The sequence below is a fragment of the Mandrillus leucophaeus genome, unplaced genomic scaffold, assembly GCF_000951045.1.
Source record: "Mandrillus leucophaeus isolate KB7577 unplaced genomic scaffold, Mleu.le_1.0 Scaffold39, whole genome shotgun sequence".
Lineage (NCBI taxonomy): Eukaryota > Metazoa > Chordata > Mammalia > Primates > Cercopithecidae > Mandrillus > Mandrillus leucophaeus.
In genome coordinates, this window is record NW_012104142.1 from 3,127,414 (window position 1) to 3,153,909 (window position 26,496).

The 26,496-nt window shown below is 55.4% G+C and overlaps 2 protein-coding genes across 3 annotated transcripts in view; one reads left to right on the forward strand and one right to left on the reverse strand.

Annotated features, from left to right (window-relative positions):
- Positions 1 to 20,758, forward strand: part of CDH23 (cadherin-related 23) — a 310,969-nt gene extending 290,211 nt beyond the window's left edge. The window contains 6 exon segments of the mRNA XM_011991084.1: positions 943 to 1,091; positions 12,280 to 12,340; positions 13,587 to 13,735; positions 18,377 to 18,512; positions 20,024 to 20,425; positions 20,428 to 20,758. Coding sequence (XP_011846474.1) covers positions 943 to 1,091; positions 12,280 to 12,340; positions 13,587 to 13,735; positions 18,377 to 18,512; positions 20,024 to 20,425; positions 20,428 to 20,453 — 923 coding nt within the window. The 3' untranslated portion in view covers positions 20,454 to 20,758.
- On the reverse strand, positions 1 to 25,900 carry LOC105547465 (chromosome unknown open reading frame, human C10orf105). Of its 2 annotated transcripts, none has more exons than XM_011991083.1 (2): positions 25,816 to 25,900; positions 1 to 4,614 (listed from the first exon to the last, which is right to left on the reverse strand). In XM_011991083.1, exon 2 carries the CDS (start codon positions 4,607 to 4,609, stop codon positions 4,208 to 4,210), a length of 402 nt encoding a protein of 133 aa, XP_011846473.1. In that variant the 5' UTR covers positions 4,610 to 4,614; positions 25,816 to 25,900; the 3' UTR covers positions 1 to 4,207. The 2 variants fall into 2 exon arrangements, with proteins under 2 accessions (XP_011846473.1, XP_011846471.1); XM_011991081.1 differs by lacking the exon at positions 25,816 to 25,900 and adding an exon at positions 7,867 to 8,062.
- Between the last annotated feature and the right edge of the window lie 596 nt (positions 25,901 to 26,496).

A 26,496-nucleotide genomic window follows, 5' to 3' on the forward strand; every position in this document is an offset into this window, starting at 1 on the left:
TGAACATTTAAAGATCGGGAGATTTTATTTAAAAGCTCAGATGTTTAATTTCTCATGAGAAATCAGAAGATCTGGTGTCCCTGGGCCCACATTCTGCCTGTCAGCTGTGGACTGGGGTGGAGCACAGCTGCCCCTCGAGCAGGGGCCCATCCAGGTGTTTGGCCCGGGTGCTGTACCCGCCAGTCCCTGAGAGCAGTTGGCTTTTTGCTCTTAGTACCTGTATCTGCATCCTAAATTTGCCACGACAAACTACCACAAACTTAAAACAGCAGAAGTGTATTCTCTCCTGGTTGTCGAGGCCAGAAGTTAGAAATTAAGGTGTTGGCAGGGGCATGCGTCCTCCAAAGGCTCTAGGGAGAATCCGTCCTAGACTCTCCCAGTTTCTGGAGTTGCTAGGCCTTCGGTGGCTTGTGGCAGCGTCACTCCAGCCTCTGCCTCCATCTGCATGTGGCCTCCTCCTCTCTGTCTCAAATCTCCCTCTGCCTTTCTCTTACAAGGACGCTTGCCATTGGGTTTATGGGCCACCCAGATCGCCCAGGATGATCACTTCTCAAGACCCTTAACATAATTACATTTTCAAAGGCCTTTTTTCCCAAAGAAATTAACATTCACAGGTTCCCAGGGATTTAACATGGGTCTGTTTTTTGGGAGCCATCATTCAATCCACTCGAGTGCCTCAGTTACCGCCTCCGTAAAATGGGGATGACAGTAAAGTGCCTGCTTCGTGGGTTGCTGTGAGGACTAAACGGGTTAGAAGAATGGCTGGCACATGGTGTTATCTAAGTAGTAGATACTGTTAGTGTTATTCCTAAGCTAAAAAGAAGTCACCCCTTGCAAAGGCTAGGGCAGATGGGGTGGAACAGGGCACCTCTCTGGCTGGTGCCCAGGAGTGTGCAAAGGCGCAGGCAGCTGCTAACACCTGTCTTCCTTCAACTCCCACAGACAACGGCCCTGTAGGGAAGCGGCACACAGGCACAGCCACCGTGTTCGTCACTGTCCTGGACGTGAATGACAACCGGCCCATCTTTCTGAAGAGCAGCTATGAGGCCAGCGTCCCCGAGGACATCCCCGAAGGCCACAGCATTGTGCAGGCAGGTGGCCCGTGGCTTCTGGGGCAGGTGGTGGGCTGGGGGAGGTGGGGCCACACACAGCCCTGAGGGCACATGCTCAGTGGCACCAGAGGCAGAAGCAGGTAGGGGCCCAGGGTGGGTCTGCTGCTCTGGAAGGTGCTGTGGGGAAAGGGGAACCCAGGCCCCCTCCCATCCCAGAGAGTCTGGGCCCCCAGGTTGCAGAGCTGAGGATAGGGCTCTGGCTCCCCACAAACAGAAGGAAGCCTTGGCCTCCCGCTCCGTATCTCCTGCCCCACCCGGAAGGGCCTTTCAGAGTAGGGGGGAGAAGGAGATGTCACAATTTCCCGGAAAGGAGTTGAGGAGAGAGCCAGGGCCCAGAACAGAGCCGCTTTCACAGAGCCGCTTTCACAGAGCCCTTGGCCGAGGCTCCCCTCTTGGGAAGTAAACAGGCACAAGAAGAAAGGGCTCCTTTGCCCAGGGAGCAGGCACAACAGCTCCAAGACTCAGAGGGAGAGAGGGGAGGACCCTGAAAACGATTTGGGTGCCCCCCAACCTCTGCCCAGAGGCCTCAGTTGCTGGGTGGGGAGGGAGGCCCGGAATGAATGAGTCTCTTTACCAGCTATGGGATTTCCGACTCGGAGGCTGAGCCAAACAGCGAATCTGGGCCTGCCCACCGGGGCAGGCTCCTGGGCTTGGGAGGGACAGAAGCATGGGAGGCTGGCAATGCTCCCCTCCCTGCATCGGGACCAGGGGAGGGCAGGAAAGGGCTGGGGAGCAGGGAGCTGACTCCCAGAAACACAGAGAGCCCAGAAAGCCCTGGGGATTTGCGAGAGTGTGGTGGCTAGCTCCAGAAGGAGGAAGGAGAGGGTTCTCTCGATCAGAGCCTCAGCTTGTAAGGACTTGGAGCATAACCGCCTGGCCTGGTACCTGAAACCCAATTGAAAGCCCCTCCCCCTCCTGGGCTTTTCCTTCTTCAGGCCTCAGGGCAGCCTCACCCCCTACCCCAACGTCCAGGAAGAGAGTGCCTAGTGGCCAGCAGGGCCTGCTGGTGGGGTGGATGGCTACAAGCTGAATCCAGCCTGGGATGTGCAGGGAGGCCCCAGGGGAAGCAAACCAGGAAGAGGTTACTGAGCCGGAAGGGAGAAAGGAGCAAAACCCTTAGGGAGGAGGCCTGCCCCACTTTCTAAACCCAAAGACTTGGTTTCTATTCACACAATACTACTCCCACTGAAATCCTAGAGCCAGCAAGTTAATACAGGGCAGCGCTGATTTCTCCCATTTCTCAGGGAGAAATGCAGGGTCTCAGGATGACTTCTCCAAGGTCCTCTAAGTAAGTTTCTTGTGAAGCTGGACTCACTTTTTGAGATCAGATTGACTTGGAAGGGACAGTGGGCTTCTCCAATAGGGCCTGCTTGGAGAGAAATCTTTCTAGGGGCATCTGAGGGAAGATGACGCTCTGTGTTGTGCCAGCTCCCACCAGGACTCCTGCCTCAGAGGGTGGGGACACCCCCAGGCTGGGCCACTCTTTACTCTGTACACAGAAACCTCATACTTCTGTGCACAGAACTAGGGAGTCAAAGTGAGGGGCTGGACAAGGTCTGGCTCTCTGCAAGCTCCCAAGCTGGTAGGAAAGAGAAGACATAGACAAGAAGGACCCATGCTGCCAAGAGAATGTTCCTTGTCCTCCCCAAGAGAGGTAGGAGACAGTAGGGGCGGCTCCAGACAAGAGGGCTTCTCGGAGTGGGTATATGTGAAGCATAAGCCACAGTTAGTGGGTGACAGGTTGTTCAGTTTTCCTGGAGTTTTGGATCAAGATGAGGCTAGAAAGGTTCACTGGAGCCAGCTCCCAGGGGGCACTGCACGCTGGGCTGAGGAGCTTTGGCTATGTCCATTTGGCACTAGGGAGCCAGTGAAGGTTTTGGAGCTGGGGAGTGGCAAGCCAGAGCTCACTCCTTGGGAAGACTTGGCTGGCTGCGTGGGTCACAGCAGGATGGCGGTGGGGCAGCTTTGTGATGGGATCCTGGCCAGCTGACTGGGACAGGAGCTGGGCAGCCCAGGTCCTCCCTCTGCCCACCCTTCAAATTTGAGACCTGACCAAAATGTTTAACCCTGGCGTTGGGGTGAGAGGTCAAGGGTTTGGGATTCTGAGAAGCCCATCCTGGGGTGGGACTGCTTTGACAGGTAGTCAGCAAAGCACTCACCAAAACCATAGATAGCATCCCTAGTGTGGGCCGGACCCGAGACCCCACAGCTGTCCTGGAGAGATCTGGACCATGCCACCCTCAAGGAGGCTGCTGCTTTCCCTGGGTGAGGTGTGGAGCTGCTGTGAGCTGTCCTCCTCCAAGCCCTGGTGGCATCACCTCCAGCTGCTGGAAGTGCCCTGCCTCTTGCCACTCTGTCACAGCACCCGCTCTGGCCTCTGAAGGGAGCCTCCTTGTTTATCCTCAGTCCTTCCTGATCGATCCTAACGTGGGTGCCCTGAAGAGGGGCCACCAAGATGGCTGCCAAGACCGTGCTTGGAGAGCCCCGCTTGCTCCTCCTCCCAGCCGGCACCCAGGCATCTGATCCACCAGGAGGGAGGCAGCTGCTCCCACAGGCAGCGCCAGGCAGATGCTGGCAGCATCCAGGAAACCCAAGGAAGGCAGCCCCGAGGTTTTGCTCCAGCACTGGGCCAGCACAGATGGCAGGACAGTGCCTTGGCCCTGGTGTAGGCTGAGCATTTCACTTAGCTAAAGAAAACCTTTGCCATTTGGCAACTTCTCCAAGCTGGGCTTTGGCACGTGGAAGGCAAGGCTTCTGTGGCGAGCGAGGGTGCTGATTCTAGGAGGTGGTTACAAGCCCTAGGTTGTACCCTGTAGAGCCTCAGGCCGAAGGCCCAGATGACCACGAGTGCTCATCTCTTGACCAGAAGTCTTTCATCAAGCAGCAGCTAGGGGGTCTGCAGAGAGGAAGGTGCTCTTCTGAGGATCATCTTTAGGGAAGGGCACTGGCCTGGGCATGCAAGGAGCTTCAGGGGTGAGTGTGTGGCCCGGGCTGCTTGGGCCACTGTCTTCCTGCAGCCTGCAGCACCGGTCTCTGAAGCAGGAGGATCTACAGGTAGACCTGGGGGGTGTGGGGGCATGTGTGTGGACACCCCGTCACATCTTGGTAGACTCCGTGCAGTCACAGTGGCCGCGGTGGTCGTCAGGGCCTGGCAGGGGCCGTCGAGGGGCGGTGGGCCGGCCGCGGCGGAAGCTGTGCAGGGAGAGGCGCAGGGAGCCCAGGCGCTTCCAGAGCCGGAGCTGGGGCTCACTGGGGCTCCCGGGGTGGTGGGGCATGCACTCGCGAGCCCTGCGGCGGCTCGGGTCCAGCGCGGCCGGCTTGCAGAGCGTCATGAACAGCAGACAGGTGGCCAGCAGGAGGAAGATGCAGGCCAGGGCAATGAGCATGGGGAGGGGGTCAGTTGCCTCTGCAAGGGTCCCGGGAGTGACGGGAGCTGAGAGAAAGGCGAGGGGGTTGATGGTTGGGGAGCTGTCGAGGCTGGGGCCCTCTGTGCTCATGGCTCCTGCAACAGCAACAGGACAGAAGCTCAAAGCCAGATCAGCTGGACCCAGGGCAGCGGGTGTGGGGGAGACTTACCTAGGGAACATGGATGGGGTGAGGCACTGTTAAACTGGACAGCATCATACCCACATCACAGGTTAGGACAGCGAGGTCCAGAGACATGACAAGTCTAAGCACACACACAGCTGAGCAGTGATGGAGCTGGGCCCAAGCTCCAGCCCTCTTCCTGCTCCACCCCTGCCCATCTGACATGGAGACAAGAGGGCAGTGCCTGTCCGCATTTTCACATCAATCCTCATGGATCATCACAGGGTCTTAGGTCTGGAAACTTGGGACCAACTCCGTCAATAACTTGCTCTGTGGCCAGCAGCGAGTTATGGATGGTAAGAGGCTACAGCTGCCAGGGTCCCTAGCAGTTATCTAATGCTCAAGCTGCAAACTGGGGGCCCACAGGTGTGTTTAGTTGGGTCCTTGCCGTGTTTTTATCAATTTAATTGTGAGTATTTTCAAAATAATAACAGATTTCACAAAAATATCTGGGTGCCTGAACTCCCTTGAAATGTTAGAATTTCACCACTGGCACTGGCCCATGTTCCTGCCTCATCTCCGTGTCTGGGGTTGAGCAGCCACTGCCCCTGTAGACAGGGCGCTGACCTCCCACTCCCCACACTCCCCACAGGCCCACCACAGACCTTATTTCACCTGCCTGGCCCCGTAGGGATTCCTGTGGCTGCTTCCCAATGCAGTCCAACTTGCTCCCATGACAGGTGGAAAACTGAGGTCCAAAGAGGGGATTTGGCATTAGGGAGCCAGTGAAGGTTTTAGAGGTGGGGAGTGACAAGCCAGAGCTCACTCCTTGGGAAGGCTTGGCTGGCTGCATTGTGGGTCACAGCAGGGTGGGGTGGGGCAGCTTGGTGGTGGGAAGGCCAAGGCCATATTGTGAGCCAGTGGCCGAGTAAAGGCCAGAAGCAGGACTCCTGACTCCTGGCCCCACGGCCTTGCCACCCCTCTGGCCCCTAACCCTTTCTGAGCTCAGTGAACTGCTCTGGGAACAGGTGGGAAATACACCCACAAGGAGTTGACAAGGGGGCTGGAAACCCCCCAGGGACATCGTGCACCTGACAGGGCATTTTCATTCCCACCGAAGATCATTCCATTAGATGCAGTGCAGCAGATGGTCCTTGTCGATGGAAAACCAGGCTGAGCTTTTGGCTCAATATGTCTAGGGTGATAAAAACGCTCACAGAGCCTGGCCGGCAGATGACGCATGGCCAGAGGGTACAGATGAGCAGCGCCACCTGGAGAGCACCAACTGGGCCCTCTCGACGAAGTGGACGAGCCTCAGCCCAGACCCACGGTGCCAGTGCCGGAGTGCAGGCCCAGTGTGGGCAGCTCTGTCAATTTCCCAAGAGAAGCCAGAAATCTGGATTTTTTTAAGGCAAACATTCTAGACGTTTAAATGTTGGCAGCTAATTCAAACTTGTTGAAGGCAAGAAAGAAGAGAGGTGGGGTGGGGGAGAACACAGCAAAAGCCAAATAAACTTGATTTCAAAATAATGTGAAATGAATTTTCAAATATTTGAAACACTCCATAGGCCAAACCAAACACATAAGCAGAGGACGTCCAGCCTGCAGGTCAGCATATGTGATCTTTAAATTCTACTGACGTGGACAAGCAATCCCAGGGGTTCTGATAAAAAGTCATGATTTCCCTTTGACCTTGGGGTCTTTCCTTTTCATGAGGGTGGAGGATAGCAGATTTTCCTCCTTCCCAACTTGCAGCTTAGATAGCAGTTGAGTTTCTAGCACGGAAGCTCAGGAGGAGGAAAGGCGTCAGGTCACGCTCAGAGAAGCCCTGCCACAGGTAGCGGGGAGGGGAGCGGGCCATCTAGTCCCCCACCCAAGGGACTCCTGTCCCTACCCCAGGCACTCACCAGCAGTCGCAGGACCTCACTCCTGGCTCCCCGTGCCCAGTCGACTGAGGGCATGCAGAGCACCCCACCTCCCACCCACTCCCCACCACAACCCCTCCCAGCACTTCCAGGCAGAAAACGACCCCTCCCAGCGCCCGGCTGGAAAGTGTGATGCCCGTCTAGCTGCCCAGGGCCTCCGCCTTTGCGGCATCAGGCCTAGAGAGCACTCTGGCTGGGCAGCTGTGCATGGGTTGGTCTTTCCTTGAGTCTGAGCAGGGAGGAGGGACAGGGTGTGCTCACTGCCCACTGTTGTGGGGAGAAAATCAGCCATCCCTCTCTTCTACCCTGGACGATGCTTGGCCGGGAATAAGAAAACGGCAGCCTGAAATGGGGAATGCCTCAATCCTACTAGTTCTAATGTTATTTCAAGGCCTTCAAAGGAATCTGGAGACCCTACTGGGTTAGCAAAGAGGATCCAAGCTTCAGGCCTTGGGACCTGCTTTAATAAAAAATAAGGCCAGGCGTGTTGGCTCACGCCTGTAATCCCAGCACTTTGGGAGGCCAAGGCAGGAGGTTCACTTGAGCCCAGGAGTTTGAGAACAGCTTGGGCAACATAGTGAGACATCATTTCTTTAAAAAAAAAATTTTTTTTAATTAGCCAGATGTTGTGGTATGTGCCTGTGGCCCCAGCTACTCAGGAGGCTAAGGCAGAAGGATCATTTGAACCCAAAAGTTTGAGGCTACAGTGAGCTAGATTCATGCCACTGCGCTACAGCCTGAGCGACAGAGCAACACTCTGTCTCAAAAAAAAAAAAAAAAGTTAAGTGGAGTTGTAATTAGCATCTGAGTAGTTCCTGTGGCAACGATCTTAAGTGCTTGAAAACAACACGACACCCTTCCTGGAGCACGAGGCAAGTCCAGATGCCAGGCCCCTTGACACCCTCTACTGACCAACCAGCCAAGGCCAGCAAGTGCTGGGAGCGGACGCCTTGCCGGGACCAAGGCCAGGAATCATCTGGAGGGCAGTTGAAGCCACTCCCTTCCCACTGGGACCAGGGTATACCAGCAGGCCCTGCTCTGGACATATCTCTGCAAGCTCAGTGTAGAAGCCTCCTCTTCCCTTGGAGTTCCACAGAGCAGGACCTGCTGTGGGCAGAGAAGACTGCTGTGTGGCCTCGGGCTGGTCCCTGCCCCTTACTGGGCCTTGTTTCCACTCTCTACAGAACCAGAGGACTGCCTAGGTCTGAACGCACCCTCACATTCTCCCAGGAGTCCCTCAGCAAGGGTCTCCACCACACTTCCCTCTCCAAGCCTTCTCCTGCAGTCCCCCAAGCACTGACCTCAGAGCCAGACCCCAGCTGTCCCGAGCTCTGTGGAGACGTCTTCTCAGCTGTGGAAGGGAGGCCCGAAGAGCCCTGGGCAGTACCTGTGACCCCAGCCCTGCCCAGGCTCTGCTGTGCCCTGCAGCCCTCGGTCAGCCTGGCCAGCAGAGTGGCCTCCCCGTCACTCCCCAGCTGGACCTGGCTTTGTCTGGAAGAGTTCGGGCTCTGCCTTGGGGGAGGGGATAGCTAAGGGAGAAGGGATGGCAACTGGGTTGGGAAGAGGGAGAAGGGAGCTGTCCAGAGACTCTAGGATGCCCCCCCGCCCCCCCGCCTTCCCACCGCCTCGCTCCAGCCTGTCTCCTTGGAGCCTTCTCAGGGCTGGGGGACTCTGGGAAGACGCAGAGGGAGGACTTTACTGCCTCTGTGGCCCCGTGGCGCTCACCTTCCCCTGTTGGAAGTTTGAATGGTATGGTCGGCGGCAGCCAGCGGGTCGCTATTCAGTGGCTGCCAGCCACCAGGTTACCCGGGAGAGAGGTTACCAGCCATGGCGGGAGGGGAGCAGGCAGAGTGTTGGGCCCTGGCAGCCCCTGAGGCCCCTCTTGCAGCGTCCCTGGGCCCCGCTCCTTCCAGGCTTTTCCCTCGGCTTCTAGAAAAGCACCTTTCCTTTGAAGGTGTCTGGCTACAGAAGCGAGGGGTGAGGGGCATCTTCAAAGGTCAGGGGTATCCCAGGGCAGAAAGCACAAGAGTGAGGGACTGCGAAGGCCATGCTCCCCACAGTGCGAGTGAGCCACAGGAGACCTCCACCGGAGGCTCTTTCCAAACCACACACACACAAACACACACACACACACACAGACACACACTTCCCTCCCCCAGCCTTCTTTCTCCCCAGAAGCCAGAGCTTCTCTGGCAACCAACTGCCTGCTTAGGAGCCCAAGTCTTCCGCAGCTTCCCCACCAGGGACCTCCAAGCTCCCAGAAGTTCAACTCAAGACGGGAGTCATGGCTCTGTCCAAGACCTGAGCCTCAGACCCATTCCCTTCTTTGGAGCCCCAGTTTATGGTTTTTAGCTCTTCCCTCCTGCCCTTGCCCACAAAAAGAGGCACTGTCTGCCAACCCCAAGATGGACAGGAGCTTTCCTATAGGCTGTTAGGGCTGGAGCGGTCCTCAAGGGTCATCTAACTCCTCTTCTGAGAGAAGAGCCCCCCTCTTCTCTCAGAGGACCAAACTGAGGCCCAGAGAGGTGTGACCTGCCCAGAGGCACCCAGCAAGGGAGTGGTGGGAGACTTGGTGTGTCCACTGTGCCGGGTGGGCAGGGGCAGGCAGTAGGCATCCAGTGTAGGCAAAGCATCCAGCCCAAACGTGTTTCCAATGCCCAGAGCCCCCACTGGGATTCCTGCCCCTCCCATCACAGCCTTCTCTGCCCTCATTTTCCTTAACTTCCTCTTCTAAAACCAACTGAACACTTCATCTGTGGCCCCCATTCCTCCTGAGATGGCAGAAGGCAAAGCTTCCAGGGTGGTGCAGGCTGCTGGAGTAGGGAGGCATCAAGGAAATCTCACCACGGATAGACACGCAAGGGCGTGCTCTGGGCAACATGGCTGTCTTCCCAGTCCTGAGCCCTTCCAGATCTGGACAATTGAAGCACTCTGTTACATCCCTCCACCTGCCAGCTCCTAAGATTTCTCAGGGAATGGGGAGAGAAAGAACTGCAAGGCAAGGGGCAACCCAGCCATCCCCAGCTCTGGCATAAATAAAGAGGGCTCCCTGGAGAAGGTGGCATCACTCATGTCAACCTTTACCACACATCCCCATGCTAGGCACCAGCCAAGATGCTTTGCAGGATGACTTCTGATCTTCCTCTCAACCCTGCAAGGTTGGTCATCATTGTGCCTAGTCTAAAGATGAGGAAACTGAGGCTCAAGGGGGCTAAAGTACTTATCCATGGTGCCATAGAGAGTAAGTGACAAATCCTAAATTCATGCTTGGGTGTGCCTGACCCAGAGCCCTTGTTCTTTTTGCTCCAGTGTACTGGTCCTCCTCCCCACCGTCAACATGCTCATCAGAATCCTCAGACATGCTTACAGCAGTGTCCAGGTGTGCATCGAGCCTGACCAGGCCAGCGCCTGTTGCAGGCTCCTTGCTCTCCCTCCATACCACCATGTCTGTGTTCGCTGTCCTGTGGAGGCTCCAGGGCCTCAGTGCTGCTGATTGAGGCTGTCATTCCACTCTTCCAACCACAGCCCTCTGCTGTCCCTGCATGAGCCCTTCACTCCAGACTGGGGTCCCAGTTCCTTCCTCAGCCTCCCCAGCTGCCTCTACTTCGGCTCACACTGTTTCCCAGCACAAATGTTCCTCCCACCTCTCTCTGCTAAGCCAGGTTTCCACCATCCTTCCAAACCCAGCTCCCTCCTTTGGAAACCTTCAGCCAATCCCACCCTCACTGTTTTCTTGATCTTTGCTAGCAGGAACCCATCCCCATCTTCTCTGCAGGTTTGTCCAGTGAGCAAAGATAGGAAAGCCTGCATTAGGGCTTTGGGTGGCAAGAAAGAAATCCATTCTATATTATCTTAGGCAGGGCCAGACATGGTGGCTCACACCTGTAATCCCAGCACTTTGGGAAGCCAAGGCGGGAGGATTGCTTGAGCTCAGGAGTTCAAGACCAGCCTCGGCAATATAGCAAGACCCTGTCTCTACAAAAAATTAATAATAATCTAGGCAGAAGGAGAAGTGTACTGGAGCAATACTGAGATACCCCACGGGATCAAAGGAAAAATCAAACAGGGAGCGAGGCACAGATGGGCTCCTGGAATAGCTGGGCCCAGGGATGCAAACCAGGGCTGAGTGTTGTATGTGTCCTTCATTCGTGCTCACTGAGTGTCAGCCTAGTTCCTCTCCCTGGAGCTCTGCTTCTAAGTCATTCACATGTTTGACCCTGCTGTGTGCCAGGATTGTTGTTCCAGAGACCAGGGATATTGCAGTGCACAAAGTCCTTTCTTCCTGTGGGGATATAGGCAATAAACAAAGATAGTGTGTATCAGAGGGTGACCAGGGGTAGGAAAGTCCAGGACATTGGAGTGGGGGCTATAATTTCATATGTAGTGCACAGGGAGGGTCTTAGGAGAAGATATTTGAATAAAGACCTGAAGGAGATGAGGGCATGAACATGCAAATATCTGGAGGGAGAGCTTGCCAGGAAACAGCCAGGGCAGAAGCCATGAGGCCAGCACACGCTTGGTGTTCAAGAAACAGCCAGGAGACCAGTGTGCTAGGGCAATTAAGAGGAGAGAGTGGTGAGAGGTGGGGCCCAGGGGTGTGCAAGAGAGGGTCTGTTGACATTCCCACATTTTACTGCTAGAAAGACTGACTCAATCTCTCTGGGCTCAAGGTCAACAATCCCAGAGAAGGATGCGATTGGCTGAGCTTTGATCAGGCACCTGGTCCTGGACCAATCCCCTCTGACCATCTTGGCAGGGTCAGGAAGAAAATGGCAGCTCCCGTGCACACCACAGGGGTGAAGTGAGAGGTGGTGAGACAAGGAGGGGCAGACCCAGAAGAAGTGGGAGAGCCCAGGGTCTTACAAAGCAATTCACCACAGATCCGATAGGATGACATGTCATGGGAGGTTCCAGCCTCTTCCTGCATTGCCCTGGGGGAGTAGGGGATTGTTCTCCACTTGTTTTGGGTGGACAGTGGGTAAAGTAGGTATTCAGTTGTTGGCTTGACAGGACTCACGTTGGGGTCAGCTATGGTTCTGCCGGGAGCCTTGAGGCTGGACTCCTTGTAAAAAGGGCTGAGCACTAGGCAGTGTCTCAGAGTGACTACAACATCCCCCCCACACACAAGCCCACCAGAGGCAACACATAAACACATAAGCCTGAGGTGCAGCCACACCAGCTGGGTTGATCTGAAGCTAGACTGGGGTGATGGTGCGTGTGAACTCACGTGGGAGGAGGGCTCCTGGGCTTCCACGAAGTGACCGTTACAGTGTACAGTGCTGGCTGGGACCCAGTGTGGCCAGAATAGCTTCGGGCTAAGGAAATGCGGGCAAGAAGCAACCCTGTTGTCCAGCCACCCTGGGAGAGGTTCCTGGGCTCTGAAAGGCTGCCAGGTAGGGATGTAGAGGGATGGGACAGCCTGAGAGAATCTCGACCCAGTGAGCTGCAGTGCCATCTTTCACCTTCTCCCCCGTCCTCCCTGTGAACCTGAAGGAGGATCGGGGCAGAGCTGGCCCTGGACAGGGCCACAGGGGCCTTCAGCGGTTGGACATCCTCATGGGGATCAGAAAGACACACCCCCAGCCTCTGTGGGAGACCACTGGTTTTGGCAGGATGGGGTAGGATGCGTGAAGGGAAGGAAAGGGGGTCTAAAAACCTCTTATCTCCTTGCTGGGTGGCATTCAAGAAGTAACTCGTGTCTCATTCTCCCTCAGCTGAAAGCCACAGACGCGGACGAGGGCGAGTTTGGGCGTGTGTGGTACCGCATCCTCCATGGTGAGTGAGGCTGCCCTAGGATGGGGGGCCACCCTCCTGCCTGGGCGAGGGCAGAGCTTCTCTAGGCTTCCAAAGGTCTGGGAGATGAAGCCAAGAAAACCCCCAGGGCTGTACACGTGGGGCAAGGCCAGGGGGAGGAAACAGGGACATTCTCCTTATTCACACAAGGTCGGTGAGGGGGCAGCTTTTTTGATTATTTGTTTTTAAGACAGAGTCTCCCTCTGTCGCCCAGGCTGGAGTGCAGTGGCGTGATTTCTGCTCACTGCAACCTCCGCCTCCCGGGTTCCAGTGATTCTTGTGCCTCAGCTTCCCAAGTAGCTGGGACTACAGGCACGTGCCTGTAATTTTTTGTACTTTTAGTAGAGACAGGGTTTCACCATGTTAGCCAGGATGGCCTCAATCTCCTGACCTCGTGATCCACCTGCCTCGGCCTCCCAAAGTGCTGGGATTACAGGCGTGAGCCACCGCACCCCCAGGTGGCTTTTAATTGCCGTATTCCTGAAGTCCATGGTATCCTACAGAGCTTCCCAAAGCTATGGCCCTGACAGATAGGGCCCAGAGCCCAGGGCAGCCCCCAGCAGCACACTCCCCAGGAACTGGGTCTCAATGGTCCAACCAGAATCTCGTGCCCATCCCTGAACCAATCACTATGGCCAGGGAATAAAACGTGCTAATCCTCCCACTTCTCAAATCAGGGGTAAAGTCACTGCCCACAAATGTTATGGACTGAGAGTAGAGAAGAGTGGATCCCCAAAGGAAAATCAGGGTGCTGTGCCCAAAAGATAGGGGAATGAGTGCTGGACCAGCACTGAGATGTCCACTAAATCCTGGATTCAACCACCCATGGAGAATTTGGTTTCGGTCCCTGTTTTTGGAGTGCCCCAGCTTCTTCTGAAATATTAAAAAGACCTCACACTACCCACATCTGTGGGTGTAGGAGCAGGGCGAGGGGGACCAGCAGGAGCCCCACCTGCTGGGGACCATCAACACCAAGATGAAGGCTTTCAGGAGAGAGCTGCAGGCCTTCCTGGAGCAGGAGAACCACTCTGGGGATGGCCTGTCTACCTTGCGCCACCTCACAGAGTCCTCCAGCTTCCTCTCCACTGTGACTTCTGTGTCCCGGAAGACCCCCATCCTCCTCACAAAGAGGGAGCATGGGAACTTCTGCCCCCAACCATGGCAGGCTGGCACAGCAGGAGACTTCTGGGCAGGGCCGGTTTTCCAGGGGGTCTGTCCCTCCACACAGGTAACCATGGCAACAACTTCCGAATCCATGTCAGCAATGGGCTCCTGATGCGAGGGCCCCGGCCCCTGGACCGAGAGCAGAACTCATCCCACGTGCTGATAGTGGAGGCCTACAACCACGACCTGGGCCCCATGCGGAGCTCCGTCAGGGTGAGTCTCGGGGCAGGCTGGGGTGCTGACCTCAGGACGGGGCCAAGCCCACCGCTAGAACAGAGAAGACCATTAGTTGGTGCCTGGTGTGGGCAGGGCCACCACCAGGTTTAGGAGCTGAATGACATCTGGGGCTAAGGGTTCGGTGACAGGTGCCCAGCCTGGGACTTGGACTTGTCATTTTGCTCTGAGTCTGTTCCTCCAGCTGTGGAAAGGAGTCAGTGATAATGACGTCTGTCCTAAGGGATGAAAGAGGTATCCTTACTGTACTAACCCCTGTATCCACAGAGCTCTCTAGGGTAAGTCAAGGAAATCTCACATGGGTGATCTTGGAGGTACAGATGCCAACCTCATTTTACAGATGAGAAAACTGAGGCACAGAGAAGTTGCTAGTGATAGAATCAGGACTGGAGCCCCCATCTTCTGAATCCAAGTTCAGTGCCCTTTCCAATGAAAGTGACCCTAACATATTCCAGTCACCTCTCCCAGCTGCCTCATCAAATGTATTCTTTTCTGCCCAGCCTCACCTGCGCAGCCAAAATCAAATCAGCCTTAGTCCTCCCGAATGGCTGAAAACCTACACACAGATGCTCCCTCTGGTTGTGTTATGTGCACTACCGCCAGCAGGGGGATGACTGAGATGACCTCTCAAGGCCACCTCACCCCCACCCCTGAACACTCAGCGGCCCCCAGCCCCTTCCCCTAAACCAGTGAGTCAGACCCCGGACATTAGGAGTAGGAGGGAGATGGGAAGAGTCAGGCGGAGCAAGCAGGGACTTTCACCCAGAACGGAGCGCCCCGCTCCTCTTCTTAGCCCCGTCTCCACCCCCTGCTTCCCCCAGGCTGGAAACAATGAGCAGTGGTCACCGGGTACTCACGATCACAAACACGATGGGTCTGACTGCACAGGGGCTGTGCTGAGGCAGGTGACTCAGCCCTGACCCAGCTCCTGCTGACACCCCCAAGGCTTTGCCCCAGGAAGTGCTGGGAAGAAACCTGGGTCTTTGCAACTGCCCTGAGTGAGACCTGCCCTGTGGAAATGGCTGAGGGGGTCAGATCCCCTGGTTCTTACAGGGCCCTGATGATGGAGACTCAGACACAGTGACCTGGACATGCACACAGCCATGCTGGCCTGCATAACTGTGAGTCTCATTCGTGGGCTGGTCAGTACGCCCTCATCCGAGCCTGCCTTGTGTGGGGCCCACTTCAGGCCACAGAGTGACGGATGTCAGCGAAGCTGGGGTTGGGTCTCTAAACTTCAGACTTCCTAACACAGCCCTCCACGTGGCCCTCACTCCCCACTCCCTCCCCGAGGCGTGGTGGGCGCCTGTCTCCAGGATCTGCTCCCATCAATGCCTCGGCATCGTGGCTGCAAACCTCTTTTAGCCACAAACCTTCTGTTTAAACAAAATGATACGCAGCATCCCAGGGTACGGTGTAAAACAGATCGAAGCCAGGCTGTGACGATCAGTGCAGGGGTGGGGCTCCCAGAGCCACACCCGCTCAGCTACTTACCTCCTGCCCCTGTCCCCGTGAACCCTGAGGAATAATAAACCCTCACACGTGCCGGATATTTTTCTAAATGCCTCGTGTACTTTAACCTCTGTAACCTTCATAATAGCCCTATGAAGTTGGCACTGTTAATACCTCCATTTTAGAGATAACATGATTGAGGCAAAGAGGAATTCGCCGACTTGTTCAGGGTCACACAGCGGTAAGGGTGGAGCCAGGCTTCATGCCGAGGCAGCCAGCTCAAGCCTGTCCCCTTAACCGTTACACCCCACTGCCTCACACAAGCCTCTTCAGAGCCCAGTCGGAAACCACTGCCTCATCCCCTCAGGGTAATTTTAAGGTGAGAATTTGGGGGCTGGTCCCTGGGGCAGGGACTTGGTGGCACTGTAGCACACAGCCTCCACAGCTGTGAGACCCGGGAGAGCTGGGGACCTTCCTGCAGGCAATGTGGGGACTCTGGCTTTCCGCTGGATTCACTTTCCCAGCAGCAGGGGACAGACAGCTTGCAGGAACCATCCACATCCTCCAGTTCCTGCCTCAGAGACCGGGGACAGCCCCAGTGAGGGGCCAGGGAGTGCAGAGTGAGACAGTCCCCATAGAGACTGGGTGTCTCAGGGTGTACACGGCACATACACACTCAAACACACACACATGCCCACGCACACCTCCTCTCCCTGTCCTCCTAACCACTAACACCCCATTTTACAGATGAGGAAACTGAGGCACAGCACTGCACTGGCACAGCACTGGACAGGCACAGCACTGGACAGAAAGCAGGTCTGGTTCTCCAGGAAGCGCAGTAGCTCCCACTTGCTCAGCAAGAACCTGACAGACCTCTGCTTCCTGTACATCTGTGCCTCTCAAGTTCGCAAACCATCTTGCCTCCTCCTGTCTCTGCTGCTAAAAACAAGGCTGAAACCAACCAGAGGATGGTGGCATGTAGCCAGACTCATGGAGGACAGGCCACACCCCAGCTCCGTGCCACCTCTCTCATCTTGTCATTGTACTGTCAGCCCGGCCCTGTTTTTTCCTCACAACTCTTGGAGTCAAGGTCATTTGGACAAGTAGATTCAGGAAGGGTAAGGCCCACAGTTTTGAAAGAGGAGTGGTTAGTTTCTGTTTACAGAAAGAGTTCCCGAAATTCATCCATGCAAATTCCCCCCGCACCCACCCTACCCAGGATCTTCCCCAGCCAAGTTCTGGGTGAAGCCAAATTTAGAAGTTTCCAGCCTGTGAACAGCTGCGCTCTGGAGTGGACGTGTTAGTTTGCATAGTGGGTTCTGGGTGTCTGGACATGAAACTTCTAATGACACAGCAGAGCTGTGAGAACCCTAGGAGCAGCGATGCAGAGAAACTTTTACCCACCTATGCCTCTTCGCCCCCAGCCCTGCCACCCTCCCCACCCTGGAGTCCTCCACTGGTCAGGCTGCTGTTTTTGGCTTCTACCAGCCAGAGGCTGTGTCACTTTTCTCCAGCTGATTCCCAGCTAATCCCCAAAGAGAAAGCAGGGCTGATCCCAGAGGCAGTGACCAGGTGCCAGACACACACGCCTCTGCTACACATGCCGCCGGCCCCTCCCTTAGTGCTGGTCACCACATGCAAAGTCTGTATGGAGAGTCACAGCCCCTTCCCTATTTGCTCCCCTCTCCACTTTGCTGGCAAGTTCCTACCGGCCCTGGCTCTGTTTGGCTGGGAAAAGGGTGCCTCTCCTGTTCTGGGGCCAGCTCACCACAGCATAGAGCAAAGAGCTAAAAGCTAAAAACTCCTGGGCTCCAGCAATCCTCCCGCCTTAGCCTCCCTAGTAGCTGGGATTACAGATGCGTGTCACCACCCCCGGCTAATTTTTTTTAAAGACAGAGTCTCACTATGTTGCCCAGGCTGTTCTCAAACTCCTGGGCTCAAGCGATCCTCCTGCCTCTGCCTCCCTAGTAGCTGGGACTCCAGGTGCGTGCTATCACCCCTGGCTAATTTCTTTTGTATTTTTTGCAAAGACAGAGTCTTACTATGGTACCCAGGCTGGTCTCGAATTCCTGGGCTCAAGAGATCCCCCACCTCAGCCTCCCACATTTATGGGATTATGGGCAAGAGCCACCATGCCTGACCTCCATAAACACCTTCTAAACTGTATTATGTTCATGATGTACAATGCACACATTCATAAAGAGGACTTAGAAAGTGCTGTTAAGCGGTGAGGAAAATGATGTGTAATTGCACAATTCAGAAACAGCCACTGCCTTGGGTGGGGTCCTCAGAAGCAAACCCCTGAAACAAGGATTGGTGTGAAAGTAATGTGTAAGAAGCGCCCACAGGAAAAGGTGGAACAGGGTGTGACCAGAAAGGAAAAACAGCCAGCAAAGTGGCATGGAGGGAGCTAGGCCTCCATCCCCCAGGGAGCCCTAAAGCATCCCCTCACTGCCCCAAACAGGGCCAAGGAAGGTGGAGTCTTTGCTCTCCACGCCCATCAATCATTGGCTCAGGGCTGCCCTAAGGGACGGAAGTTCCCAGGCATTTCTGCTCACTGGGCTGGTTTCCAGCAGCCTGGGTGTGGGTGCAGTGAGGTGGGGTTGGTCCTCCCCAAAGAGCCTGAGGGTCTGGGAGCTGGCGGTGAGAAGGTGCACAAGAATTGTAAAGAGTGCTGAGCACTGACATTCTCTACTACAACTGCCATTGTATTTTAACCTGTATTCTCCAAGATATATTTTGATATTTGATTGTGATCACTTTGAATTTTTTTGAGAACTTTTGCAGGCCCTGGCTCATTTGTCTTCATAACAACCTTAGGAGTGGCCTGGAGTGTGAATTATTATCTTAATATTACCACTTCATAGCTGGGAAACTGGTGGCCCCAAAGGGTCACTAATTAGTCAGACGTTCCCACAGCGTTAGTCAAAGAGCCAAGAGCAAGATGAAGTTCATTCCAAAACAAGTAATGTTTGAGCATCTGCCACACGCCAGGTGCTATGCAAGGTGGTAGGACACAGTGACACACCAGACAGGCCCCGGGCCCCAGAGGGAGCTCATAGCAGGCCCAGGAGAGCAGTGACCACATTAGCTGGCCACAGTGGGCCAAGCCCTGGGCTTCCCTGGGCACCCCGCCCTGACCTTGCACCCCTGGCCCGGCTCCCGCAGGTGATTGTGTACGTGGAGGATGTCAACGATGAGGCCCCCGTGTTCACACAGCAGCAGTACAGCCGTCTGGGGCTTCGAGAGACCGCAGGCATTGGAACGTCAGTCATCGTGGTCCGAGCCACAGACCGAGACTCTGGTGAGGCTGGCAGGAGGAAGCTGGGGGTCCCATTGCTCAGAGCAAACCTCCCTGGCTCACCCAGCCTCTCCTTCGAAACGGTCATCCCTGATGCTTCAGGCTCCTCATTTAGCCATGTCTAGGCCAGAGAGGGGCTGCTGGGATGATCTTGATCACTTCCCACCAGATGCCCTGGCCTGAGAGGGTTGGAATCAGGGAGAGTTGTCCTAACCACTGGGTGGACAGAGGAGAGACCACAAGCTTGAGAAGTCCAGCTCCATCATCCCAGGACCCAGCAGCTCCCACTAGCCTTTGGAGAGGGGCTGAGCAGAGTTGGGAGGGGTAAAGAGGACCCATCAGAAAGCTGGCTGTGGCCTGGCCTGCTCCTCCAGCCCCTCCATGCCCTCCAGGACCAGCTCAGGGCCTAGCACACACAGCCCCCCCTGACCCTGTGCAAGGGACAGTGCCTTTCTGTGCTACAGGGCAGTAGCCTGAAGGCAGCCTGAACCTTGCCAAGGGTCCAAGCCCTAGAGCCACAGCCGGCAGCGCAAAATGAAGGGGAAGCATGCCGGGTCTCTGTGGCCCTCTGTGCGGCCTGGGCTGTCTGGCCTGTGCCTCAGTCAGCGATATGACTGAAAAGGAGCATTTTCTGGGGACCCACCGTCCCCCAGAGAGGCTCCCTGAGCTGCTCATCCTTCATGTCAGCTACTCAGGTGACCCCTAACCCCTCTCTCAGCATCCTCAGATTATCTGTGGCACGCATGGGATGGGGTGGAGGGAGAAATGGCTGCAGATTCTCAGGCGGAGTCTCAGGCACGTTAGTAGAGTTTAGGGCACATACGCGGCTACGGCCCCATGGTTTGTGGCCTTTTCTATGTCAGGGATCCCCTCCCCAGAAAATGCACATCCAGTCAGAGTCCCCAAGTAATTCCAAGGAAGTCTTGGATTCCCAGAGTGGTTTGATGACCACTCCCTTCCCTGACCTCCCCTTGAGGTCTGTGAACTTCAGTTTTGGAATGCCAGCTCTAGCTCCTGATTGAATGGTTTGTTTCAAGGCACAGGAATTTGGGGTGTAGGGAGTGGGGACGATGGGGGAAGGTGTCCCTGACACTGAGGCCCTTCTTTCGAAGGGACCAAACCAAGGCTTGGCCACCTGTGAGGATGCTTTCTAGATCAAAGCCTCCACGACAAGAGATCCTTCATTTCCCCAACCCTTGTATGTCCAGATATCAAAGGAAGGTACATGAGCTTGAATTCTGAGGCTCCAGGAGCAGACCCAACTCCCTCTGTCATATATCTAGTGCCAAGGCCAAGCCCCAGAGGAAGGCTCAACAGTGCATGCTGGATCTTGCCATCCACATTGACCTTAACCCATCCTCTGCCTCATCTCTGGGGATGATCCCTCCCACAGAGGTGGGGCAGCCCATGCTGGGTGAGCCACCCAGAGGGTATGGGTGTGGCAGCTTGAGAAGCCACAGCACAGCCCCACTCAGTTCTACCTGGGACTGCACAGTCTCTGTGTCCTCCTGCAGGGGACGGTGGCCTGGTGAACTACCGCATCCTGTCGGGCGCAGAGGGGAAGTTTGAGATTGACGAGAGCACAGGGCTTATCATCACTGTGGATTACCTGGACTACGAAACCAAGACCAGCTACATGATGAACGTGTCGGCCACTGACCAGGCCCCGCCCTTCAACCAGGGCTTCTGCAGCGTCTACATCACTCTGCTCAATGAGCTGGATGAGGCCGTGCAGTTCTCCAACGCCTCGTACGAGGTTGCCATCCTGGAGAATCTCGCACTGGGTACCGAGATTGTGCGGGTCCAAGCCTACTCCATCGACAACCTCAACCAGATCACGTACCGCTTCGACGCCTATACCAGCACCCAGGCCAAAGCCCTCTTCAAGATAGATGCCATCACGGTGAGGGACTGGGGCAGGGTGCACCATTTCTTCCAATCTAACCAACATCGGTTGAGCTGCTTCTATGTGAACCGCACTCTCCTCTTTGTCATAAAGTGTCCTTGAGATGGCCAAGTGTGGTGTCATGTACTTGTAGTCCCAGCTGCTTGAGAGGCTGGGCAGGAAGACTGCTTGAGCCCAGGAGATTGGAGGCTGCAGTGAGCTGCGTTTGCACCACTGCACTCCAACCTGGGCAATAGAGTGAGACCTTGTCTCTCAAAAAGAAACAGAAAAAAGTCCCTGAAATAAATATCCCTGTAACACACCCATTTTCGTATGTAGGGGTAAGATAAAGTTTATACCTATGCAGGCTGGTATCCTTCTTGTTACTAGACAAGGAAAGTCTATAGTAGGAAAAACCAACTGTTTTTCCTTCTGTTTTCACACCCATCACAGATCCCTTCACCTCTGGTCATCGAAGTGTGTGTGGGGTTTTCCCCATACCAGCAACCAATTATCTAACTCTCTGGACACCAGCTAGGAATCCTATAGTTTGATTAAATTCTGAACATTTCTACCTGGAGTTAGCATCAGATCCCACAGGCTCACAGCTCAGTCCCTCCCACACACCAAGCAATTACCCAGCAGACACCATAGTGTCAGATCCCACAGGTTGAGGGCTCAGTCTCACAAAACTGCCTCCGCTTCAGCTGCCAATCACAACCTCTAGGTTGTTTGACCCATGCTTCTGACCAACCGGCTAAATCAGAGTTCCCACAACCCCCTCCACAAGTTCCATGAATTTGCTAGAGCAGTTTGCAGAACTCAGGGAAACACTTAACTCACTATTACCAAGGTATTACAAAGGATATTCTAAAGGATATCAACAAACAGCCGAATGAAGAGACACACAGAGCGAGGCATGGGAGAAGGGGCTCAGAGCTTCAGTGCCCTCCCCGGGCATGCCACCCTCCAGGCACCCCTACATGTTCAGCAGACTGCAAGCTCTCTGAACACTGTAGTTCAGGGATGTCTATGGAGGCTTCATCACATAGGTACGATCAATTATTAACTGAATCTCCAACCCCTCTCCCCTGTCTGGAAAATAAGGGGTGTGGAGGCGGGGCTGAACATTTCAAGCTCCTCATCCTGGCTTGGTCTTTCTGGTGATCAGCCCCAACCCAGGAGCCCACCAAGAGTTGCCTCATTAGAACAAAAGACTTCTATCGCCTAGGAAACTCCAGGGGATTAAGAGCTGTGTGCCAGGAACCGGGGACAGAGACCAAATGCATATTTCTTATATCACAATGTCACAGAAAGCTCTACAAGTCTTATTTCCCTTTTCACCTTGGCTGTTAGGAAGCTCAGATACAAATGTTGGGCTTCATTACAATAACTATTCTTAGCTAGTTGTCTGGTGCACCAGTCTCTTATCTACTGCCAGGCTCTTACTCCTCCATCTTTGCTTCAGTGTATCTTGTATCAGAATTCCTTCTTTGAAAGTAGGCAAGGTGTGAATCACTACAACGTGACAGGCCTTGTCCTAGACGATATTGGGAACACAAATGGACACAAAGATGAACAAGAGCCTTCTCAGCCCTCAAAGAGTTCTCAGGCTAGAAGTGGAAATGAAAATAATCCAGGATGCAAATCAGAGAGAGCACCAAAGGAAGATGTGCAGAGAACTACAACAGAGGGGTAGTGGAGCCCCTCAGGGCCCAGCAGTCATACCTGGCTGGGGAAGCAGGAAGGCTCCATGGAAGAGGTGGCTTCCCAGTGGAATGTGAGAGAGAAGAAGGCATTCAACAGACAGAGTGTCGTGGGGAAGTTATACCGGGCAGAGGAAGTGACATGGAGGTGGGAAAGTGGGCAGAAGGACCAGGGTTAACAAGGGTGCGATGTTGTTACTCACCCATCTGACCCCTTCCCTGCAGGGTGTGATCACAGTACAGGGCCTGGTGGACCGTGAGAAGGGCGATTTCTATACCTTGACAGTGGTGGCAGATGACGGCGGCCCCAAGGTGGACTCCACTGTGGTGAGTGGGACCAGGGCGAGAGCCCCTCAGGTGCAGCCCCTCGCCGGCCATGACACTTCCAAACCCCCATCTTCCCCAGCCACCCAATGTATGGGCCAGGCAGTGGGCGAGGGTCTTGATAGCCTGAGACCTCACTGTGTCCAGCCATGCCACACCTTCCCAGCAGGCTGGGCTAGGATGAGACCTCAGGCAGGGGGAGGGTGGCACTTCCAGAGACCACTGCCGGGAGTGGGGTCTGGAAGAGCCACAGACTGCTAACCATCTGCATCTTTGCCTTTTCTCTCGCTCCCCTCCTGCTGCTGCCTCTGCCTACAGAAGGTAAGTAGCCTGTGACTGGAGTTTCCCCTGTGCTGTTGGCTGTGGCCAGTGCTGGCCGGGCTCTGCCTGGCCCAGGACCTTCCCACCTTTCCCAGAGAGAAGGCACGTGGACATCCCTGCAGCAGGCCCCCTCCCAGTGCCTCCACTCTCACACCCAAGTTCAGGCCCCTCTGGGGCATGTCCCCTCCCTCCAACTCTGCCCTCTGTGTCTTGCCTAGCCCCGGTAGGGTCTTGGGTGGGGAGAGCACTAGCAAAGGAGTCACTGGAAGACCACTGAGGCCTTGTCCCAGCTCCACTCCTCGCTGGCTGTGTGACACTGGCAAGCTGCTTAACGTCTCTGTGCTTCCCTTCCTCGAGTCCAAAATGAGGGTCGTGCTGGCATCCCTGCCATCCTCAGAGGATGTAATGGAAGCAGCAGGAGACTGCAGGCAGAAAGCCCTTTGTAAGCCAGTCCTGGAGGCAGGTGTGACTGCAGTGGGGCTCTGTCCTGATGCCTCAGCTGCTGCATCCATCAAGGGGACCCCCTCCCTCTCTTGGGGGTTGGTGCAAGCGTGTGGGGTGGGATGCACATTGCGGGGCCTGGGTGTGCTTAGGAAGGGGAGCCATGGGCACAGGTTTGTTGCTGCCCTTAGGACAGCCTCTAAGTAAAGGCAGCGAAGACTACGTGCTGGGGCCCCTGGGGGAGGGGAGCCCGCTGAGGTCAGAGGAGCCAGACAACATTCCTAGAAGAGACGGCCCAGCCTGAAGGGAGAGGCAGGCAGGGGAGCTCACGCTGGGGTTGCAATGGGAGTGGGTCCAGGAGCAGCTACCTGAGAGAGGTCCATGGGATGGCATCCTGTGGTGATCCCAGAACACTCAGCCATCGATCTGGCCTGGACACTGGCCAATCAGGTCAGCTACCATCTGGAGACCACCTGGGGCATCAGGCTCATCATCAGCCTTGGTTATAGCCACGTTGCCATGCCCTGCCGAGTCCCTGTCACATTAACCTAAAAAAGCTAGAAGCCAACTCAGTGTCCAAGCAAAGAGCTGAACACAATTTCTTGGGGTCCTCGGCCCCAAGGCTCCCTGGAGGTGCCCAGTTCTAGCGGCCCTGGCTGTGGCTGGGTCATACCTAAAGGCCTCCTCCATCCATGGGGCCAGCCTGGGGGTGAGTGAGGCTGTGATGGGCAAGGAGCCCCCACAGCTCCCCTCAGCTGTGGTCCCCAAGGGCAGCCGGTGAGCCGAGTGCTTGGGCAGTGAGTGCTGGGCCACCCGCATCCTGCCACTCCCAGCCAAGGGGCAGACACTCAGGGGTAAAGTGGGACCCTCTTACTGAGCCTCACCCTCTTCATCCATACAGTGGGCCCACCTGGCCCTCACACTGCAGGTGTTGCAAGAAGGCTGGGAGGAGAGGCCATTGGGAGCCCAAAGGTGGATGGCAAGGAGGCCCCCCTGCGTGGACCGCCAGCCACTTCCTCGGCACGGCCAGCGAGGGCTTCGGAGCACACAATCCTACCTGTGCCCCCGTATTTCCACAGCGCTTTGCCCTCTTCCGGGTGGCAGGGCCCACCTGCTTTTGCTCTGCCTTGGCTTCCTCTGAGAGGCTCCCAGGGCCCACTGCCCCAGATCCACCAGCCACGGTAGCCCCAAACACTGTTTGAGGTGCTAGGGTGGAGGCAGAGGAAGGGGCCCTTTAAAGGTGGAAACACTTCCTCTGCTAGGCCGGAACCCAAACCACAGCTCACCTCCACCTGGCTCCTCCCCGTCCCCAGCAGCCCTGGCCAGCCCTAGAAGGAGTGGTCAGGCAGACCAGAAGGGGCAAACTGGGTAGGGCACGGCTCTGCTATAAGAGCTCTTGAGTAAGCTCAGACCTTCAGCGCGTATGGGAGGGCAATGTGGACTGTGAGGCCCTGGGTGAAGACACAGACACCCATCTCATTCCCATAGGCCTGGGAACCTGTCCTCCTTCCTCACCCACTGAGGCCGATCCCCTTCCACTGGGAAGTCCGGCAGCCTCCTCACCCTTGCATTGCAGCCTCACCATGATCAGAGCAGTAGTCACTGTGGGAACACCTGCTGTGTGCCAGGCACTAGGCTGGGTTCAGGCCACAGCAAGAAACCAAAATTAGACACACCCCCTGCCTTCCTAAGCGTACGATACAGTGAGGGAACGACATTGATCAAATGATCACAGCAGTAAATGCATGCCCTGAGAGAAAGCCTACAGTAAGGTGTCAGGGAACTAGAAGAGGGCTTCCCTGAGGAAGGGGCTCAAGCTGAGAGCGTCAGAATGCATGAGAGTTAATCCAGCCTAAAAAGGAAGAGCATTTCGGGCAGAGGGAGCAGCACGCACAAAGGCCCTGTGGTGTGAGGAACCACGGTGAGTCTAAATGAGGCCTTAGCTAGAGTGAGGGTGTTTGGGAGGGATCCAATCACAAGGACCCTTGTCTGTTTTCACCCTAAGAACAGTGTGATAAGTATTGTTTTTCCCATTTCAAATGCGCGAACTGGGGCTCAGGGACCTCAGGGAACTCCATAGCAAAATACATGACAGATGGGTAGAGTCTTGGCAAGAGAAATCATGAATGTCTGCCAGGCAGGAAGAGGGAACAGGGAAGAGTAGGTGCCACCCCTTCACTTTCTGTTTGCTCAGTTATTCCTCCCAACAGGTGTTCTCATTCTGATTTTCAGCTGAGGAAATGGAAAATCAGAGAGCTTGAATAACTTTTTCCAAAATCGCACAACTCCTAAGTGGTTGGGTTGGCCCAGCTGCGAAGCCTGGGCTCGCTCCCCTATACTTCTGAGAGCTGCCTACAGATAGGGAAGTGTGGCCGGGACTGAGCAGTCAAACCTGTATAGTAGGGAGGATGACATGGAATTTCCTCTGCAGCGTGCACAGGCTCAGCCGGCTCCCCATGAGTGCTGTGCAGAGTCAGCAGGGCCTGGGAGCCCCTGAACCCCATACCCAGGGAAGCAGAGAATGGGGTCTGGCCTGGGGCAGGGCAGTGGGAGAAGGCCTGTCCTGGGATACCTAAAACCTGAGCTCTTCCAGCTTCCCTCATGCCCTTATCAGTGAACCCCTGGGTACCTGTAATTCCAGCCACCTGTGGCCATCCATGGACTGGGGGCCTCACCCGCAACAGGCCTCCACTCTCCTGCCTCTCCACAAGAAACCCGAGCCACAGACACAAAACAATATGCTCTTGCGTGCCATTTTTTGCATGCCTGGTTTTTATTTGACAGTCGGAAATTAACATGCCTTCCCCATCTGCCCTTCTACCCACTGGCACCAAGCCGCCTCGCAGCCCCCTCCTACTCCTGGGCCCATTTCCTTCCCTCTAAGCCCGAGGTTGCAAACAAAGACACCTTCGGGCACTATCTGGCCACCAGATGGGTTTGGACAGCCCATACATAATTTTCTTCTCTAAATTTTATTACTCATCAGCCAATTTCACTTTAAAATCTAGATTCCTTATTTTTCATGAAAAACAGGAAGCTTTGCTCATGCTGGACCAGCATTCCTAGCCTCTGTCTGCTTTAGCCATGGCCTGGCTCTTCAGTTCTCCTGTCCCCACCACCTCTGACAGTCTCCCCACCAGGCCTCTTCCCTTGCCCTCCTGGCCAAGATTTGAGTGTGTCTATCTGCCACCCCATACCAATCAGACTGCTAGGAGCCATGGGCCCAGGGCTTCCTTTGTAAAGTCAGGATAGGCTTCAGTGGGCTCTGAGAGTTTGCTGATGTTCCAGAACTCATTGGGGATCTGGTCCC